Source organism: Nicotiana tabacum, chromosome 18 (assembly GCF_000715075.1).
Source record: "Nicotiana tabacum cultivar K326 chromosome 18, ASM71507v2, whole genome shotgun sequence".
NCBI lineage: Eukaryota > Viridiplantae > Streptophyta > Magnoliopsida > Solanales > Solanaceae > Nicotiana > Nicotiana tabacum.
The window spans coordinates 145,106,733-145,125,365 of record NC_134097.1 but is presented as its reverse complement, the minus strand read 5'-3'; the positions used below and the strand labels follow the sequence as shown (position 1 = coordinate 145,125,365).

The following is an 18,633-nucleotide window of genomic DNA, read 5'->3' as shown; positions in this document are numbered from 1 at the left end:
ACTTTTTTGGTATGTTATGATTCGCCACCACCTTTTGCATTGGAGACCCACCACTGTGAATTCACCAATGACTAGGGTTAGACATAGTTTTCATCCCTAGTATGAATCCCATAAGTATTTCCTATCGAATTATCACTTATTTGCAAAATATTTTTCCTTATCATGCCTCCTCACTACAATCAAAGTGTTTTATTGTAATATTGAAAAGTCCTACTATTTCATATTTCTAATAACTTAACAGTAACTAAAATGGATTAAAATTTTGAAAATAAATGACTAAAATATCACACGCACAAACACACACTATTTGTTCCCCAGTTCTCCTTTCTCACTTTCTCTTTTGCACAATCGGTTGGTCGCATCCGCATATGAAATTCCCGATTTGTCCTCAACCATGCCGGCCTCAGCATCATCGGCGCCGCCGCCTCCGACTCACAGCCGTCGCGAGGATCTAATCGGAAAATTGAGCTCTTCCTCCACCGATACAAAGCTCAAAGCCCTTCGCGACCTCAAAAATCAAATCATCGGTAACCGTACGAAGAAGCTTTGTTTCCTCAAACTCGGTGCCGTTCCTTTAATTACCACTATCCTCTCTTCCGCCGCCGGTACGGCTGGTTCTGCATGTGCCGGTGATATCGTGGAACTTAACGATTCGCTTATTATTCAATCGGCTGCTGCTATCGGTAGCTTTGCGTGTGGCTTTGATGACGGCGTTAAAGCTGTTTTAGATGCCGGTGCTTTTCCTCTTCTTCTTCGCCTTATTTCTTATCCTAATGATAAGGTAAATTTCCATTTTTTTGTTGCTCTTTTACTCTTTTTTGTTTGCGTTTTGGCTCTATTATGAAGCAAATTATTAGTTGTATAATTTCTTTCAACATTTAATGCTAGATTTTTAAATTTTTATATTTGCCTAATTCTTCTGTTTGTAGTACCAGAGTTAAATCTTAATTTCGAATTTTCAGCCTTTTTCGCGCTTACATCTAATTTTCAGATTAAAATCTTTAAAAACTTAGGTGAAATAGATTCCTTCGTTAGATTTTAGAATCTGAACAGAAAATTTATAATAGAACAAGGTAAGTTTGATTCTTTATATTTTCTTTTCCCTCTTTGCTTGGTTTTACATTACTTATGTGGCTAATCAGTTTAAAATAAGTTGAAAGTAGTTAAGGGGAAGAGTAGATGAAGTAGTTGTTTTACTGTTCTTCAGACGAGGCCTTACCTTTTGACTGATATGTCCCATAATCATTTTTTCACGAGTATATTTCATGATTGGCCTTACTGAGATCTGATGCAGGTGGTGGATGCTGCTGCTCGTTCCCGTAAGTTTATTTATCAGTCAAAGTTAGCCCCAAGGTATGATTTTCTGCAGGGGAATAATATGACATTCATCTGGTCGCTATTGAATAGTGAAAATGAGAATGTGACTGGACTTGGTGCAAGTATCATTACACATTCTTGCCAGACAAGTTTGGAGCAGAAGGCATTAAGCGATTCTGGTGTTTTAAAGAAACTCACTTACATGCTTGGAGGGTCTGTAACTCAAACAGATGCTAGTCTAGAGTCTGTTGCCACTATCCTTAAGGGAAATCCTGACGTCGTTTCAAAGTTCACGGAGCCTGAAAATGGAGGAGCATTGGAGACTATTACTGAATTGACCAAGGATAAAAGTGCCCGGACAAGATTGCTTGCTTGCATATGCTTGATTGTCATAAAGAACTCTGCTCCCTCTTGCCTTCAAAGTTTACGAATCAAAACAAAATTGATATTAATACTACTTGAGCTTCTTGAGGATGATCATGTTGGAGCCGAAGCTCCTTTTGCCTTGTCTAGTTTAATTGCAGAAAAGGAGGATTTGCAATTATTAGCATTCGAGGCAAATGTTATTGATAAGCTTGTCAACCACCTGCGAAGAGGTCCATTACAGTCGAGACGTTTAGAGGGTATACTTATTGCTTTGGCTAACATGTGCTCCAGATTGGAACGGTGCAGGGATCGGCTTCTGTCATTAGAGGTCAGTTGCTTCACAATGCATAAAGACTTGTTTTGTCGTGTATATTGTCATTGTGTGGCAGTGAGGCTGCAAGGGAAAAAATTTAATTCTGATTTCTGCACTTGGGCCTTGTTTGCCTGTTCCCGACTTCGTAGATAAAGAAAGTAATGGATATTAATCCACTGAGCTGAATCTAGAATTAAGCTTTTAAATGATAAATGCTGATAGATTCAGTTGAAATGAGTATGTTAATTCTACATCTTGTAAAAGTAAGTGGCATAAATTTCATTTCATTTTTTGTACTTAGAGCTGCAACTGAATCAAATGTAGCTGAATCCTTAACTGTTTCACTTTGCTCAAATCATTTAACTTGAATTGAAGTGTTGGTTAGATTTGAGCTCAAGTTGTATGCTTGAATGCATATATGATAGGCTTGAGCTCGTCTCATAAGCTTGGCAGTTAATTGAAACTATGGACTGAATTTGAGCTTGAATCATCAGTCTTGTATAAAATATTCTTTGTAGATAGCTGAAGTTAAACGATGAGCCTGGTTTTGGTACAAGGGAGAACAATAAAGGAGTGTTTTGAGATGCAAAAAGCGCAAAGTAACCGGACTTCAAGCGAGAAAGGAAGTGCACACCTCATTGAAGTGAAGTGCATATTTTTGCAAAAATACACAGAAGAATTACCGTCATGCACAAAATAAATTTTCATACCATTAAATAACAACTTATATTAACTTACAAAGTCGAGTAAATAATATAAGCATAGAGTCAATGCAGACCAAGGTCACCAATGTATTTTTTATGTTAAAAGGAGGATAAATGCGAATTAATGCACAAAAACTAAGTCATAACACAACAAAAGCAATAGGAATTAATCCTCTTCCTCCTCAAGATTGATCATATCCATCAATATCTTATAATTGTATTTGCCGTCTTCCTCCATTTTCATATTCTTTATCTACTAGAGTCTGTTTTGATGACGTAGAAGTTGCTATTCCTTACTCTATTTATTGGAGCTTGAATTTTGGCTCAAACCATACAAGTCCCTGTCACTTCACTTCCCTCAGCAACATCACCTCAAGTCAAAGCAGAAACATCTTTGTCATCAAATACTAGACTGGAATTGACTAGCAGACAAACATGGTTGAGAACTAGGATATGCTGCTGCAGATGAAACATGCTCATCAATCAGCATGTGTCCAAATTAAACTTAGTTGCATTAACAGTTGAGGTTGCTAGAAGTTTTGTTAGGAAAAAAAACAGCAGACACATTAATGGAGAACCAGACAGTGCTTTAACAAGCAGAACATGCTGAAGATGTTTGATACTATGTTTAGTTGTGTTAATGACTGAGGCATGCTGATATAAGTGTGTCATAAATAAGTCTGGAGGCCTTTCTGTTTAGGAACCTTCGAGTGATGTGGAGGACATGCACCAAATTTTTGATAGTTACTTCTATTTATTGATGCAGGCTATGAAGCTTGTAGGTGATGCCCTGAGTCATGACAGTGGTGAAGTGCGTGCTGCAGCATGTATATGCTTGAAAAATGTTTCTCGCTCAGTCAAGGTTTGTGATAGTAATAATAGCCAAAATTAATTCTTATTAATGGCTATTCATGTAATGATCTTTGCTGACAAACTACTTCTCAGAATCTTAGTGCAGGTCTATTTATGAATGAAAGCTTTGTTGTTCCCTTGGTTCGGCTTTTAGTTGATGATTTGACCTGTGTCCAGGTAATTGTTTTTTTTTTTTTTTGCTTGTGTTCTCCTATGAATCTGTTTTTGCAAACTTTGGCACCATCACTGATGCAAGGCTGCTGGCTTTCATGTCCTATATGTCGTTGAGCATTATCCTCATAGAAGTTGTGTTGATTGGTTTGAAATTGTATGTTCATGTTAGTCTGGGATGGGCATTGGTGCATTAGTAAAGTGAAGCTTAGGAGATTTTGACCTTATGACAGCAATGTTAATTATATAATGTTCTTGGTTTTAGTGACTAATAGGTCATACTAATTAGTTATTATAATGTTTAGTAGTTGAGGACCTGTGATCACGACGAGTTCTTTAAGTTTGATTGCAGATTTGTATGTTAGTGTGGGGTTAAGTGTGAGATTTGGAGAATATCTAGTTTTAGAGGAACCCCAGTTTGTCCTGATTACTAGAATGAAGTGATCCAAATGGAGCGGAATGAATATAAAAGATATATGTAGTTGATTCAAGCTAGTTTGGGATTGGAACGTGTGTTTTTGTTGTAGTAATAGAATATTAACAACTCGCACCCTCCAAGTCCTTGCTTGCAGGATTGGGAAGGTGGGATGGGGTGGGGGAGTTTTTCTTCCTCTTTTTTAGACCAGTTAACATAGGAGTGCTACATGTGAGTAAGACACGCAAGAAACTCACAATTAGTTAGAATATTCTCTCGGGCACCACGATAACACTTGTAAAGTGGTGTTTAAAGCATTTAATTTGCAACTCAATGCCAACTTTGTCACAGGCTAAGCTGAAGTGTGCTCCTTAAAATTTTGAAGAGAGTTGTCAATTGTATTCAGTTAATACTTTAGAGGATCTATGAAAGCCATGTTTACTAATATTATTGTAAGATGTTATATACATGCACCTTTTTCATTGTTTTTGTTTCAACTGTTCGAAGAGATGCTGCATCTGATGACTTGAAAAGATCTTTTGCACTAGTGGCCCTAATCTTTCTTAGGTTGAGCTATTGAGAATTTCATAATATGTTCTTCAATCCTCTACTAGCAGGTTTCTGCCCTTGATGCCATCAGCAACATAGTGGTTGATTTCTTGGCGCATAAGACAATGTTTATGCAATGTGGAGGTGTGAAGCAGCTTGTTCAGCTTTCGAAGTCAATGGATTCAACTATTAGGGTAAAAGCCGTGTGTGCTTTAAGGAACCTGATATTCCTTGTGAACAACAAGTGTAAAGAGGAAATTCTATCAGAGCTCACACAGTTGACTCTGAGAAGCCTGATCTGTGGTAATTTTTCTGCTATTATCTGTTAACTGGCAAATTTATGGTTGTACAGAGAGATCTTCATTAGAAGTTAACACTTTTGGGTTGCAGATCCTGAGGCTTCTGTTCAAGAGCAAGCTCTAGCTTTGGTTCGTAATCTTGTTGATGGGCCTCTAGATTCTATCCAGCACATCTTTGCTGAGGACGCTCTTCTGCTGCATGCTGTGGGACAGCAACTGCAGAGTGCTTCAAAAGCTCAAGTCCTCATTCAGGTAAAAACTTCTGCTCTTTGTAAATGTAGATGACTCAATCCTTAAATGTATGCTTGACGACTGGAAGTAAAGGTTCTAAGCAAGCTGCTGAAAATTTTTCTGGTCATTCTGCCAGATTTTCACAATTGTTTTTTTATAAGAAAGATTTGCATAATTGTTTGTGCAGATGATGAACTGTAATGATTTGATTATTATGTGAATACTTGGGGAGGCCGATATTAAATGTGTATCTGGTTGTGATGGCGATACTGGCAAAAAGATCTGTTCCTTATGTAGTATAAAATAAAATAGATATCACTATGGTGGAGGTGATATCTTTAGGTGGCTAAATAGTTTTTTTCCTTTTGGTGATGAGCAAAAGTTGTGCTAATGTGCATAAATCCATACCGGGGACTGTACAATTTTTATGTTGCCTTATAGGCGAAGAATTTAAGATAATCGTGCTTCCAAAAGCTTGGTTGCCCAAGTGCAGATGTGTGTTTGCTAGAGAAATGTTGTAATTGTGGATGAACTGGCTTTGAAATAGCAGTAATTGCATCAAGTTATAGATTAAGGTTGATTTGGTCTTCACGCACCTTGGCATGTATCTCTTGATGCAAAATTACAATCTCTACCATTGCTTGCTGTCAGATCATCTTTGGTTGAATATAATGCTGTAAAATAGTCACCAAAAATAGCAACAAATTGCTTATTTTGTGTGTGAGAATGAACTTCACACATAGTACTTTCTTTATGGAAGAAGAAGATTAGGCATTTCAAGCAACAAATGTTTTATTTCTCAATTCTGCTTGCACAGGTAACAATGCTAGTTTTCTTTTCTGATAGTTCCATTGCTAGTTTTCTTTATCAACAGATTACTTAACTGATGCTTTGCGAATAATGTCCAATTAATTATGGGTTCTGAACATCTCTCTCTCTCTCTCTCTCTCTCTCTCTCTAGGGTATGTACGTCTTTACAAATGTGGCATCTGGAAATGAAGTGCACAAGGAAGCCGTTATGCAAGAGCTCTTTCCACCGTTAGCTAATGATTCTGAATCAATTATGTTCAAGTTTTTACATAGTGATGATAGCCGGTTACGTACAGCTGCAGTTTGGACTCTAGTGAACCTTACTTCTCCAAGCAGTTCTGGTGCATCTGGCTGGGTGATGAAACTACGGAATGCCGGCATAGTTTCCCAGTTGAAAAATATGGTCAATGATCCTTGCCTTGATGTAAAGGTCAATGCAATTATTCGGATTAAACTATGTTTAGATTATTCGTTTGCTTGTCAATTAAATTTTGTTTGAACTCTTTGTGCAGCTTAGAGCGAGGACAGCTCTAGGGCAATCAATGACTTCTGGTGATGGTTCTACATGACTATTATATTTTTATCCTTAATTCAGTGGTTGGCGAAAGATTCTGGTGCAGAATGATGCTTGGGCTTCAACATGTTTTATATAATGCCATGTCTGCAACCTTTGGGACCAAGGAGAACATGGTATGCATTCATCAAGGCCGACTTAAATTTATGATTAATTAAGTCGTAGGAACATCTCTGTAACTTTATAAATAGGCATAGAGATCTGGTTTTCCATAAACAATGAGTACTATACATACCTCATGGGGCTCTATGGTTCTGCAAAGCACTTGATAGAAACTGTTAACGAACCTCCCCCTTTCTCAGTAAATGGAAGTTTATGAAAGCCTTCAAATGCATTAGATATGTTTAAATTTTAATCGAGAATTCTGAGGGGAGTGTGAAAAGATGCTGTCTTGGCATGGCAAAATGTGATTGTTAGTAATACGAGAATGGTTATAAATAATATAGATCCTTATTCTTGACCATATATTTAGTCAAGTTGGAACTAACATATTTTCTTTCTTGAGAATCACAAGGAAAAGAAAGAAGACCATTCAAATTTGTATCTCCCTGCTTAAATCTTCAAAGTCAATACATTGTCTAGCCCAAAAACATACCGTAAATACCGTTGATTAACTCATCAAATTTCAGATATGCAAGAAATAGTAGGGTTTGCATGTAATTTTATTAAATCTGTCTTAGCAAGGGGTCTTATCCAGGAAAGCTAATTGACCAACAAAACCCACCCCCTCGTTCTGAGTGGTAGACATGGTTTGTAGGTTTTTAATCTTTGTCGGAGATATGTTTAGTTTAACCTACTAGAAAGTGACCAGAGACTGGCCAAATTTGCTTCTGCTTCAACCTCACTTCTTGTTGCAGGTTTAAGCTTTCACTCCAGCATTTTTCAAATTCAAGGCTTTTGCTTGGAGTTGCTCGATTATTGATTGTGTGGCCTATCAGGCCATATTCAACTGTATCATTCTGTGCCCCAGCCGCAATTTTGTATCTTTTTTTTCCAAGTGTAATATTGTTTATGATTGTTGCACCTGTTATCTGTACCCCCCTATAAGCCCTTTCATTTCCCGTTGTGGGGTCTGGTGCTGGGGATAAATAATTAGGTGTCATTATTGTGCCCTCCTCTCTTTTTTCCATTTTAGGGGTTTTAGTTTTAGTATTTAGGCTGCTTAAACACGAGGGATTGTGTTAATATCTATTTACCGATTTTGCTGAGAAGCGGTACTTTCTATCCTGCCACTGGTCCATATATTTTATTCTAATGTTAAGAGAATTTTTTTCCTTGATCTACCTATAGCACAAGGTATATAGTATTGAAATCCACTGTCGAGTTGAAAATTAGATTCCACTTCACCTTTTTATCTTGGCTCGAGTGTTTGTACTGAAGATGATGGCTGATTTCTGAAACTTGACGCATTATTAGCATTTAGCCATGAGCCTTCTCATATTTTTGGAGAATTGACCTCAGCTACTCCCTTTGCTGAATGCTTACAATCCGGAAAGCAGAAGTGTCTGGTTGACATGGCTATTTTAGATTGCTCTGTACTCAGCAATCAGCATCTCTTATAGTTGAATTGAGCTCTTATGCATGAAGTACAAATATATGTGGTGATGAAATGTGTGGTGATGGGCTCGGGCCAACTTTAGGCTTGGGTAGTCCATGTAAACAGGGTCCTTCCCAAGGCCGGCCTCTTATCGCTCGAGCCAAGCAATGAGCAGCCCTATGGGCAGTTGGCATCTCATTGCAACTCCGACAACAAGCATAGTTTTGTCTTAGTATTATCTATAGTTTTCTCTCCAAGATTTAGACCATCTAGAATTATCATTTCTTGTTTGAACATATGTTTACTCTTCATGGAGTTTATGTCCATAGCTTTTAGGTTTTTTAATGAGATTACTAGTTTGTCTGTCCTACACTACAGACAGGTTGAAACTGATTACATGAACCAGAGTTCTCTTTTTCGCTTTCTACCACGAGATGTTACTCTTGATTCAATTGCCCCTCCAGTGGCATTATGTCCCTCATATCTGCTTATTTTGAAGTTTCTTCTGTTTATCTGATCGTGGAGTTTGTTTCTGGTGCCTTAAAAAACCTACATACAACAAGAAGCCCGTATTTTCCCACAAGTGGGTCTGGGGAGGGTGAGATGTACGTAGCCTTACCCTTACCCTAGAAGGACGGAGGCTGTTTCCGATAAACCCTTGGCTGGAGAACGGATAACAAAAGTAATGGCAACAAGAAGGAATAACAATAAGATAAGAATATAGAAGCCAAGAAAGCATTTAAATTCTAGGTAATAATAGCAATCTATGACTAAACGGATATTGTACTAACACCAATGCTAGCGAACTAGGAAAGACAAAGAGATAAACTCGACTACCTACTAGCCTTCTGCTTTAATCATCGACCTTCATACCCTCCTATTTAGGGCAATGTCCTCGGTCAACTCCAATTGCGTCATGTCCCGCCTAATAACCTCGCCCTAGACTTTTTAGGCTTACCTCCACCCCTCCTAATACTCGTTGAGGTAAACCTCTTGCACCTTCTGACTGGGGTTTCTATACTTCTCCTCCTAACATGTCTGAACCATCTCAACCTCGCCTCCTGCATCTTTTCCTCCACAGAAGCCACTCCCACGTTATCCCGAATAACTTCATTCATAATCTTATCCAACATGGTATGTCCGCACATCCATCTTAACATGCTATCTCAGCTACTTTTATCTTCTGGACATGAGTGTTCTTGACCAGTCAACACTCTGTGCCATACGACATAGTCAGTCTAACTACAACCTTGTAGAACTTACCTTTTAAGTTTCAGCGGCACATTTTTATCACACAAGACACCGGAAACGAGCCTCCACTTCATCCATCCAGCTCTGATACGATGTGTGACATCCTCATCAATCTCCTCGTTACCTTTTATTATGATCCAAGGTACTTAAAACTACCTCTCTTGAGGATAACTTGTGTATCAAGCTTCACCTTCATGTCCGCTTCTTGGATAACGTTGTTGAACTTGCATTCCAAGTATTCCGTCTTGGTTCTGCTCGATTTGAAACTCTTAGACTCCAGGGCCTGCCTCCAAACCTCCAGCCTATGTCATCAGCAAATAACATCCATCATGGCACCTCTCCGGAAAAAACCTACATATGAATCGAAATTAGTATCATGTTACGTAACCTATATATGCTTTTGGAGTTGCCTCTGATTCTTGTTCTCGGTTTTAGTTGCCTTAGTTCTCTTTTCTGCGTCCTAAAAAATGCTACAGCATTCTATAACAAGGTGCTCGTTTGTCCTCGACAAAGCTACATGTTCGATCAATTCAGTCACTCCTCGTTCATTTCTTGAGCATAAATTTACAAAGTATCTCTTACCTATTTTTCATTCTGTCAACATGGTAAGTAAATTTATATTCTATATCATCATTCATTCCTCTTTATTGGACTATCGGAAACATCCTCTGTGCCCCAAGGTAGGTGTAACGTCGCCTATATCTTATCCTGCCCAGGCTCCACGGCCTTGTCCGTTGTTGTTATTGCATCCATTCCTATCTATTGGTATAATGTCTTAATCAGACACAGGATTTACCCTTTCTAAGGCAGTACTCTTTCGACCGACTCTTTCAACGGCTGGGACATCCATCGTCGCGGATCAAAAGAGTTTAGGGTCTATGTACAAGAATATTTGCATAATCAAGTTATTTATAAGGCGACTCTATTATAGGCATTAATTTTTAACTTGAAAAGCATGGTAATTAACCCTGCTACAATAAGTTAAATTACACTTGATAGTGTAAAGAAAATTTTATATTTTCACTGTATATGACAGATCCTTATTATAATCGTTAGTTTAGTGGCCACTCCTTTCCCCCACAAGAAGGAAATGTTTTTGAAAAGAAGTATCACTGGGTCTCTCTATATTGTTGATGTGTAGATGAAGAAATACATGAACTACATTAGGAAATTAATCATTTAACATATACATGTGAGAAAATTTAAGAAATTCTCAGAAGAGAACCAATAAGTTTCTTCCCATTGTTTCATAAAAAATGTTACTTCCAATTTTTGCTAAAGCTAATGAAGGACGATATTAATATTGGCGAAGAATGAAGATACTATTAGCATTACGGTAATCAAAGGGACATGCGTTGTATTCGATAGACCCTCAACTTAAAGCAACCATGCATAATCACTACAGTACGGAGAAAGAAAAAGGGACACTATAATAATCATTAGCCAATTCAGTTCAAGTTTGTCATGATTGTAATTTCAGTTTTCACAATAGAAGAAACTCAAATTCCAATAGCAAAGAAGTCAGGAAGAGAGAAAATTTTCGGGAATGTATTTTTACATTAACATCTTCCAGAGAAAAGACTACAGAATATAAGTTGGGAATTGCAGTGCAACAAAGAAACTGCAATTTCTAAGACTCCAGGCTGATCTATCATTTCCAAAAGAAGTCAACTAATCTTGAATTATAAAAAAAAAAAAAAAAAAAAAAAAAAAAAAAAAAAAAGGCAGCCCAGTGCACTAAGCTCTCGCTATGTGCGGGGTCGGGAAAGGGCCGGACCACAAGGGTCTATTTGTACGCAGCCTTACCCCTGCATTTCTGTAAGAGGCTGTTTCCCACGGCTTGAACTCGTGACCTCCTGGTCACATGGCATCAACTTTACTGGCTACACCAAGGCTTCCCTTCTTGATATACTGAATATGAAATACAAAATCCCTTTTATATACAGCTTAAGTTCAAGAATCCCGGTGATCTCGGAAGAATACAACATAAACTAATTTGCTGCAAATTTCAGTGAGAAGTTAATAGAATCTGAAAGAGAAAAGTGAAGTGAAATCAACAGTGCACAACGAGTTTCTTTCACCCAACTCTCTCCGAGTTCGTGTCATCTGATGGCCAAATCACAGTTTCCATGAGCCGCTCACGCATCACTTCCACATTCTGATCAGATATTCGGTTGTAGATCTCCTCGTGATCACATTTCTACAATGGATCAGCGGCAAAAATAAAATAAAACAAATAAGTATGACAGTTCCATGTCCAAAAGTTCTGAAGCAAAAGCGTTTTAGTTCTTACTTTTATCCATTTCGCATACAGACTGAGCCGTGTTACCATCACTTTTTCAGCGAGTTCTTGCTTCTCCTGTCAAGAATATCGTAAGAAGTTGTCAGCTCACTTTCTTTTTCTTGTGAGAGTGATTTCTTTTCTCTTTTCAAAAGCTTTGTCAAGAGCTCGGAGGTCATTTCAAAGATGCAAAGTCCATAGTTACTTAAATTAAGACACTTGATGTACATAAATGGAGGTCAAGAAGACTTACCTTAGCAAGGTTGCGAATAAAACGCTTCCCATCCCTAAGCTTATTTACTGTAACATAACTGTTGAAAACAGATAGTCAAGAAACAAAGTGAACAAGCTCAAACGATTGACATCAGTACTGCAGTGATTACTGCTCTCTTTAGCCGTAAAATATCAAGACCAAGTGAAATAACTCTAGATTTAGGCATTTCTGTTTGATAATCTGAGAACCAGTAGACCATAGGACACACTCTTATTCATTAAAAAGATACTTTCGAGAGGAAAATATGTACTTACTCATTGAACCATTGATATTGTGGAGAGTCCATTTCATTAAGCTGGTTCAAAATAGTCCTCACTGCTTTAAATGTGAAGTAGTTAAGAATTTGCTGCAGAAAAATGCAAGTGTTTCAGATCTTGTTAAGCAGCAAAATATGAGAATACTTCAGAATCAAACAAGGATTATGTCATATTTGGAAGGTATATCCCAAAAATCAACCGACTAATTCCTTATGCCAGAGATTCTCCTTGATATAACAAAAATTTTTGGCAGTTAAACAGATACAGCTAGAGATTCAGAAAGAAATAGCCCTTGAACTAACAATAGTATCAGTCTGAGAAGAATAAAAAGTTCGAATTCTGTCCTCACAAGGTTGATCCAAGTGTAACATACCATTTAGAGGAACATAATCGAAAGAGTTTATCATCGCATGACCGTGCAACTTTCTCTATCTCCTAGTACTGTCTTATATGCAAATCTCTACATAACTATTCAAAGAGAAAGTATATTCAACTGCTACCTGGGCATTGGGTCAATGTAAAAAGGTAGTACAGCTAGGGAAGTGTGGTAGGTGTACGTCACAAGTTTGAATTTCCTACTTAGGAACCAAGCCTGGGATTTAAGTGGAGAAGGTACACAAAGATTCAAAGCTGAAAACACTGTTACTGGAAAAAAAGACAACAGAGAGAGGGAGAATATATTCAACCATGATCATATTGCTGTTCTCCTGGATATCATAGGGGAAGATGGAATTAGCAAGGTAATGAGCAATTCATGATACCAGAGACAGAAATATTGAGCTGCATTTTAGGTAGCTAGCCACATTTTGTTTTTCCAGAAAAATTAACTAGTATCTGAAGTAAGTAAAAAGGCATTACCAAAGGTTATTGGGATTTGTAATTGTGAAGGGATTTCAGACTAGTCTCATTTTCCGTACTCATAAAAACTCTCGAAAGAACATAGTCCTTTTCTTGAAATTCAACTCTCAACTTGATTAATGATTCAGAACTAATGACTTCCAAGAAGAAATGCATTTGGTACTTATTTTACATGACATTTAACATGAGTAGCTTACTGTGTTGTTAAGCAACATGTGGATCAAGTTTAACATAATATTTAAATCATAAAAGGCGTATGGGTTTATTAGCCTAGCTAAAATACCCACTTTAACTCATGAGTAGACTGAATTTTAGTCAAAAACTAACAGTGATTGAGGAGGAAATTTTTTTGGTTAAGTCAGTTACTCGGTCCTTGTTAGCTAAATTGACTGAAGGGCTAAGCTAAAGCAGAAAACAAGCAGCCTACCCCTATTTGTTTAGTTGCAGGGAAGCTTAATAGAAAGAAAGTTAGGCCGCTCTCAGTTTTTTTTACTTTTTCGTTGGGTGAGAGTGTTCATATCCTTTCTAAAAGGAAAACCACACATTTATAAAATCTTCAAATCGAAGAGTTATATCTTTAGTAGAAGATGAAGTATTTGCTAGAACTCTTTATCAGATTATCATTCTAACCATTGTTTATTCAGAAGCACGGTTTAGGAGAAGCTTACATTACCAAATCCAAAATTACAACTTCCCAAGAACTATCAATCTTGTCATCAGCTAGTAAGTATCACAACAGCCTACCACGTTAAAACGATGCGAAAGAGCAGGTGATACTACGATAGACTGTATTATGGCACATCTGCTTCAAATCTTTGATACAATGCAAACATTATTAACACAACAAACAATTCAAACAGTTCATGTTCACCACAAAAGAAAGATCAGAAGAGAAAAATAACTTAAAACTCGCAAGCAAAAAAAATTCAAACAGCCAATAAACCACTGCACTCCTCTCTGAATGCTACATTTGGTTGGGGTGAAAAGAGGAAAAGTGGGAGAAGGGAAAACAAAGAGGATGCTTCGGGTCTTCTTCCCTTTCACAAAGAAAGCGATCGAAGAGCACAAGTAAGATTGGGCGGTTTCAATGTTCGTCCATCTCCCCTTTTTTAACCCCTCAAGAGTTGGAAGGAAAGTAGGAACCATATACATTTTCATCCCCTTGGGATTATACCAAACACCAGAGGTTAATTACCAAAACTCCACCTAAAGGAAGTCAAACAATGAGTTTCTCATTACTTTACTGCTCCTTCCCCCTACTCGGAATCAATAATGGTATTCAATTCCTAGAAGAACCTAACTACAAAAAGCGACAAAGGCAGGCATTCTGATAAGTAAATTCAAAAAAAGTGTTAAACAGTGCCACAACTAGTATTTAGACCTACAACCTAAAGTAAAATTAGAGCCATGTTTACCACTACACTTGAAGATTCCCTTGTATCAAACTGTCTATGGGATTCATAAGAAGATCTTATTACCTCAATGCAGTATAATTTTCCGGGAAGGAGATTCAATTGAACCCCCTATAGGGCATGTAGCTCCGCCCCCGACTACAAGTACCGTTTATATGTAGTTTCAACATCTAACCACATTTTGGTGTTTGTTTCAATAAGATGGTGGTGTAAATGCATTTTGTATCATTGAGGAAAGAGTGTAATATAGCTACCGTTTAATTCCAATATATACTCAACATTTTTGTGACCAATCATACCTACAAATTTCACAAGTTATGCGTGTTTCCTTTGAACAAACGAGTGCAGAACAAAATGTTCTAATAAACATAAGTCTCATAACCATATTTAAACAACAACTACGTCTCAGTCTCAAACTAATCGGAGACAATTATATAAATCCTCTAATTTCAAAATAAACTAGAAATGTTAGAGCTTGCTCACCGTTTTGATATCATCAAAGCCATATTCATACTGTCCACCTAAATCACTGACAACCACAAGATTCCTCCTACTCTTTTTCTCCTTCTTTAAATTCTTGTAATTACCCTTAAATGCTTTTGCTGAAAACCTCAAATCTACAAAAGAACTGCTCAATTCCATTGATCCCAAACGTGGCAATTGTTTCCTACCAATTGATGAAGAATTCTTATATAAAACTGAATCCCCAACACTCAATTTGTTACAAGTAGGCAAAGCATCCAAACACAAACAAGGACTAGAATGTGAATCCACCATAGATGAACCCACAACAGACAATGCCCCCACCATTTTAACCAAGATTTCAAAACCAAATAATAATTCAAGAAAATTAAAAGATACCCAAATGAAAACAAATGGAAAAATGAAATGGGGTTCCAAAAAAATTGGAACTTGGCAAGTAAATTCACAAGTTCATGCACTTAGATAAGAAGACAACTAGGTGCAAAGTGAGGGGGAAAAATCAAGAAGTTGAGGTATTTTTATTTGGACAAGCAAAAGGAAAGTAAAAGAGTAGAATTTTTCCTTGAAAATGTTTATTTATCAGAATTGAAAAAAGTTTTGAGGTCCAAATTGTTCCAACCACATAAGATGATTCAACGTAAGGATCAAGAGATTCAAAGAGAAGGTGTGTTTAGCTTTCTTGGTTCACCTTCCTACACACAGTTGGACGGTTTGGTTCCAAATGGTTGGCATTTTTTAGCCACGTGTAAGGACCAACGACTAGATTTTAACTACTATAAATAACTAACGTGTTCAATTTTTTTTAGGACTTCCAACAGGCGTGCATGTTACTTGTGGGGGAAAAAAATTGTTACTTGTGGGGAAAGTAGAGAGAAAACAAAGGTGTCAAAATATAATAGAATACCAATATCGAAAGTACCGTGAAACTTCTCTATAACTTTATGTTTGTTCTGAAATTTTTTGATTTTTATAGTAAATGAATATTATACATTACAACAACATTTGGTTGTTATAGACAAACATTATCCAAAAACTAATTATTTTCTTTTATAATATTATATATAAAACATTAATACATTATTAATCTCAAAAGATATAAATATTTCACGAATTAAATGCTTAAGAAATATAATACATTATTAAATTTTTTTTAACTAAACGCACAAATATTTAAACTCTAAGGCACACAATTAAAAAATACGAATAGATTATATGTGTACTTCTTCAAATAAAAAAAGAATAATATGCATATCTTCAAAAACTATAAATAGATCTCTTAAGTATCTTTTGGCATTTTTCTAATGCAATATATATCATTTGTAGATCTTTAGTTATAAAAATATTTGATGTGCATATGTTCATGGAACATACTGCTATCCTTAAGATAATATATATAGCTATTATAAGTTGTACATTAAAGTTATAAAATATTTGCTTAAATATTTAGAATTGTTATTAGTAATAATCTTAGAAAATCTGCATGGCTATTATAGAGGGGTAATTTTACAAAGAGTGTATTGTCATAAGGATGGTTGTTGTTGTTATAGGCAGAATGTTGTTATAGAGAGGTAAAATATAACATAAAAATCGATTCTGAGAAAAATTAGGCTTTTATAATGAATGACTGTTATAGAGGGATGTTGTTATAGAGAGGTCTGACTAGTATTAGTAAACAATACTGCACAAATACATTACTGATAGTAAAATGTACGTATTATTGATATTGTTATAGGTAGATTTACCCGATAACTTATGGATTCGTAGGAACTCAATATCTTTTATCCAAATCATGTAGATATATTAATTAATGCATTATTATTGTATATATCTATAAGTATTTGATTGTGAAATCATTATTATTGTTATATTATCTTAAAATCGTTATAAGAATCATAAACTTTTAATTCTAAATTCGTCTCTGGATATCAATATATGAGTCGATACAACTTAAGTATATTGTTTGACCCAAAATTTAGATCTAGGTTTAAACAATTATATTATCTAATAGAATAGAGTTAATCTTAGCCAATATTAATACCCAAAAGATTATTTAACTGATTTCATAGCAAAATATCGTGAGTATCGTTCAAATAACAATAAATGCGCAATAGTGAACAATATTCAATGATCCAAGAACAAAGGGAATAACATTAAATAGTAATAATTGATATATAATGGCATTTATGTAAATAAATGCAAGTGAGGTAACTAAAAAAAGACGAGATTCTTTGGTATTCCTCCTGACCATGATAAGTGATTGATGAGCTTTTGAATATTCGGATTCTCCTTGGTTCGTGGGAGAAAAGCCAGATACAGATCTGAAGAAAAAGTGTATTTTGTATGTATGTACTCCCTCCGTTTCAAATTAGATGAGGTACTTTCTTTTTTAGTCTATTCGAAAATAAATGACACATTTCTGAATTTGGAAATAATTCAACTTTAAACTCTATAATTTACCCATTTTACCCTTAATGAGAAGCATTTATAACTGTAACGATCCGGCTGGTCGTTTTAAGAACTAACGCCCCGATCCCCTATTAACTGCATTCCCCGTGTTTGTTTCTGCTATTGTGAGTTACCGGGAAGATTTATTTGGAGTTTCGGAGAGTTTTGGGACACTTAGCCCCTAAAAGATAGTTTAAATTTTAGAATTTGGACCATAGTCGGAACAGTGTGAAGATGACATCAGAATGGAATTCCGTTGGTCCCGTTAGCTCTATTGGGTGATTTCGGGTTTAGGAATGTGTTCGAATTGTGTTTTGGAGGTCTGTAGCTTATTTAGGCTTGAAATGCTGAAAGTTGAATTTTTGAAGTTTCCGGTTTGATAGTGAGATTTTGATATCGGGGTCGAAATGGAATTTCGGAAGTTGAAGTAGGTCCGCTGTGTAATTTAGAATGTGTGTGCAAAATTTCAAGTCATTCGGACGAGGTCTGATAGACTTTTTGATCGAAAGCGGAATTTGGAAGTTTTGGAAATCTTTAAGCTTGGATTGGAGAGTGATTTGTGGTTTTAGCATTGTTTGATGTGATTCGAGAGTTGGAATAAGTTCGTATGATGTTTTAGGATTTGTTGGCATGTTTGATTGAGGTCCCGGTGACCTCGGGTGAGTTTCGGGTGCTTCACGGAAGCTGAATTGGACTTAGGAAAATTTGGAGTTTGGTTGAACCTGTCTTAACCGCACCTGCATGAATGTGACCACAGGTGCGACACCGCATATGCACTTGGAGGACCGTAGGTGCGGTCTGAGACATTTTAGGATTGGCCGCAGATGCGGCCCAGGCATCGCAGAAGCGGCACCGCATCTGCGCAAAGTAGATCGCAGGTGCAGAAAGTTGTTGTTTAATGAATTATCACATATGCGATTTTAGTTCCACAGGTGCGGTCCCACGGCCGCAGAAGCGGATTTGCTCGGCAGAAATAAGATATTTCGAGGGTTTGAAATCAAAAGTAAGAAAATCGATTTGGAGCTCGGGTGAGGGCGATTTTGGGAGGATTTTGAAGAAAAAATCAGTGGGTAACGATTCCTAATCCCTTTCTAGTTATATTCCTATAATCTAATGTTAGTTTTGTTATTTAATTTTGGATTTGGGATGAAAATTGAGGAAAAGTGGAAAAAAGTTCTTAGGCCTAATTTTGGGGTTTTGATCTAGCTTTTGATGTCGGATTGGAATAATTTTG

The 18,633-nt window shown here is 36.6% G+C and overlaps 2 protein-coding genes across 6 annotated transcripts; one reads left to right on the top strand and one right to left on the bottom strand.

Annotated features, from left to right (window-relative positions):
• The first annotated feature begins 210 nt into the window (after window positions 1-210).
• Window positions 211-7,880, top strand: LOC107821401 (uncharacterized). Of its 4 annotated transcripts, none has more exons than XR_012702367.1 (9): window positions 211-781; window positions 1,295-2,011; window positions 3,467-3,562; window positions 3,646-3,729; window positions 4,756-4,990; window positions 5,078-5,238; window positions 6,179-6,457; window positions 6,540-6,717; window positions 7,459-7,880. XR_012702367.1 is itself a non-coding variant. In XM_075237399.1 (8 exons), the coding sequence occupies exons 1-8, from the start codon at window positions 395-397 to the stop codon at window positions 6,594-6,596; spliced, it is 2,010 nt and encodes a 669-aa protein (XP_075093500.1). In that variant the 5' UTR covers window positions 280-394; the 3' UTR covers window positions 6,597-6,934. The 4 variants fall into 4 exon arrangements, 2 of the variants coding, with proteins under 2 accessions (XP_075093500.1, XP_075093499.1); XR_012702368.1 differs by having other exon boundaries at window positions 280-781; window positions 6,179-6,451; XM_075237399.1 differs by lacking the exon at window positions 7,459-7,880 and having other exon boundaries at window positions 280-781; window positions 6,179-6,451; window positions 6,540-6,934.
• Window positions 7,881-11,275: 3,395 nt separating this feature from the next.
• Window positions 11,276-15,717, bottom strand: LOC107821402 (chaperonin-like RbcX protein 2, chloroplastic). 2 transcript variants are annotated; one of them, XM_075237397.1, is made up of 6 exons: window positions 15,643-15,717; window positions 14,955-15,138; window positions 12,199-12,290; window positions 11,924-11,981; window positions 11,683-11,748; window positions 11,276-11,589 (listed from the first exon to the last, which is right to left on the bottom strand). In XM_075237397.1, the coding sequence occupies exons 1-6, from the start codon at window positions 15,684-15,686 to the stop codon at window positions 11,467-11,469; spliced, it is 567 nt and encodes a 188-aa protein (XP_075093498.1). In that variant the 5' UTR covers window positions 15,687-15,717; the 3' UTR covers window positions 11,276-11,466. The 2 variants fall into 2 exon arrangements, with proteins under 2 accessions (XP_075093498.1, XP_016503320.1); XM_016647834.2 differs by lacking the exon at window positions 15,643-15,717 and having other exon boundaries at window positions 14,955-15,574.
• Window positions 15,718-18,633: the final 2,916 nt, after the last annotated feature.

Bases quoted from the DNA above. Each gene is read 5' to 3' on its own strand.
- LOC107821401 (XM_075237398.1), top strand. From the start codon at position 395: ATGCCGGCCTCAGCATCATCGGCGCCGCCGCCTCCGACTCACAGCCGT. The intron at 4,991-5,077 runs GTAATTTTTCTG...TTTGGGTTGCAG, and splicing joins TCTGAGAAGCCTGATCTGTG to ATCCTGAGGCTTCTGTTCAA. The intron at 6,458-6,539 runs GTCAATGCAATT...CTCTTTGTGCAG, and splicing joins ATCCTTGCCTTGATGTAAAG to CTTAGAGCGAGGACAGCTCT.
- LOC107821402 (XM_016647834.2), bottom strand. From the start codon at position 15,281: ATGGTGGGGGCATTGTCTGTTGTGGGTTCATCTATGGTGGATTCACAT. The intron at 12,291-14,954 runs GTGAGCAAGCTC...ATTTTTCTGCAG, and splicing joins GCTTTGATGATATCAAAACG to CAAATTCTTAACTACTTCAC. The intron at 11,590-11,682 runs GTAAGAACTAAA...GATCCATTGTAG, and splicing joins TGTATGCGAAATGGATAAAA to AAATGTGATCACGAGGAGAT.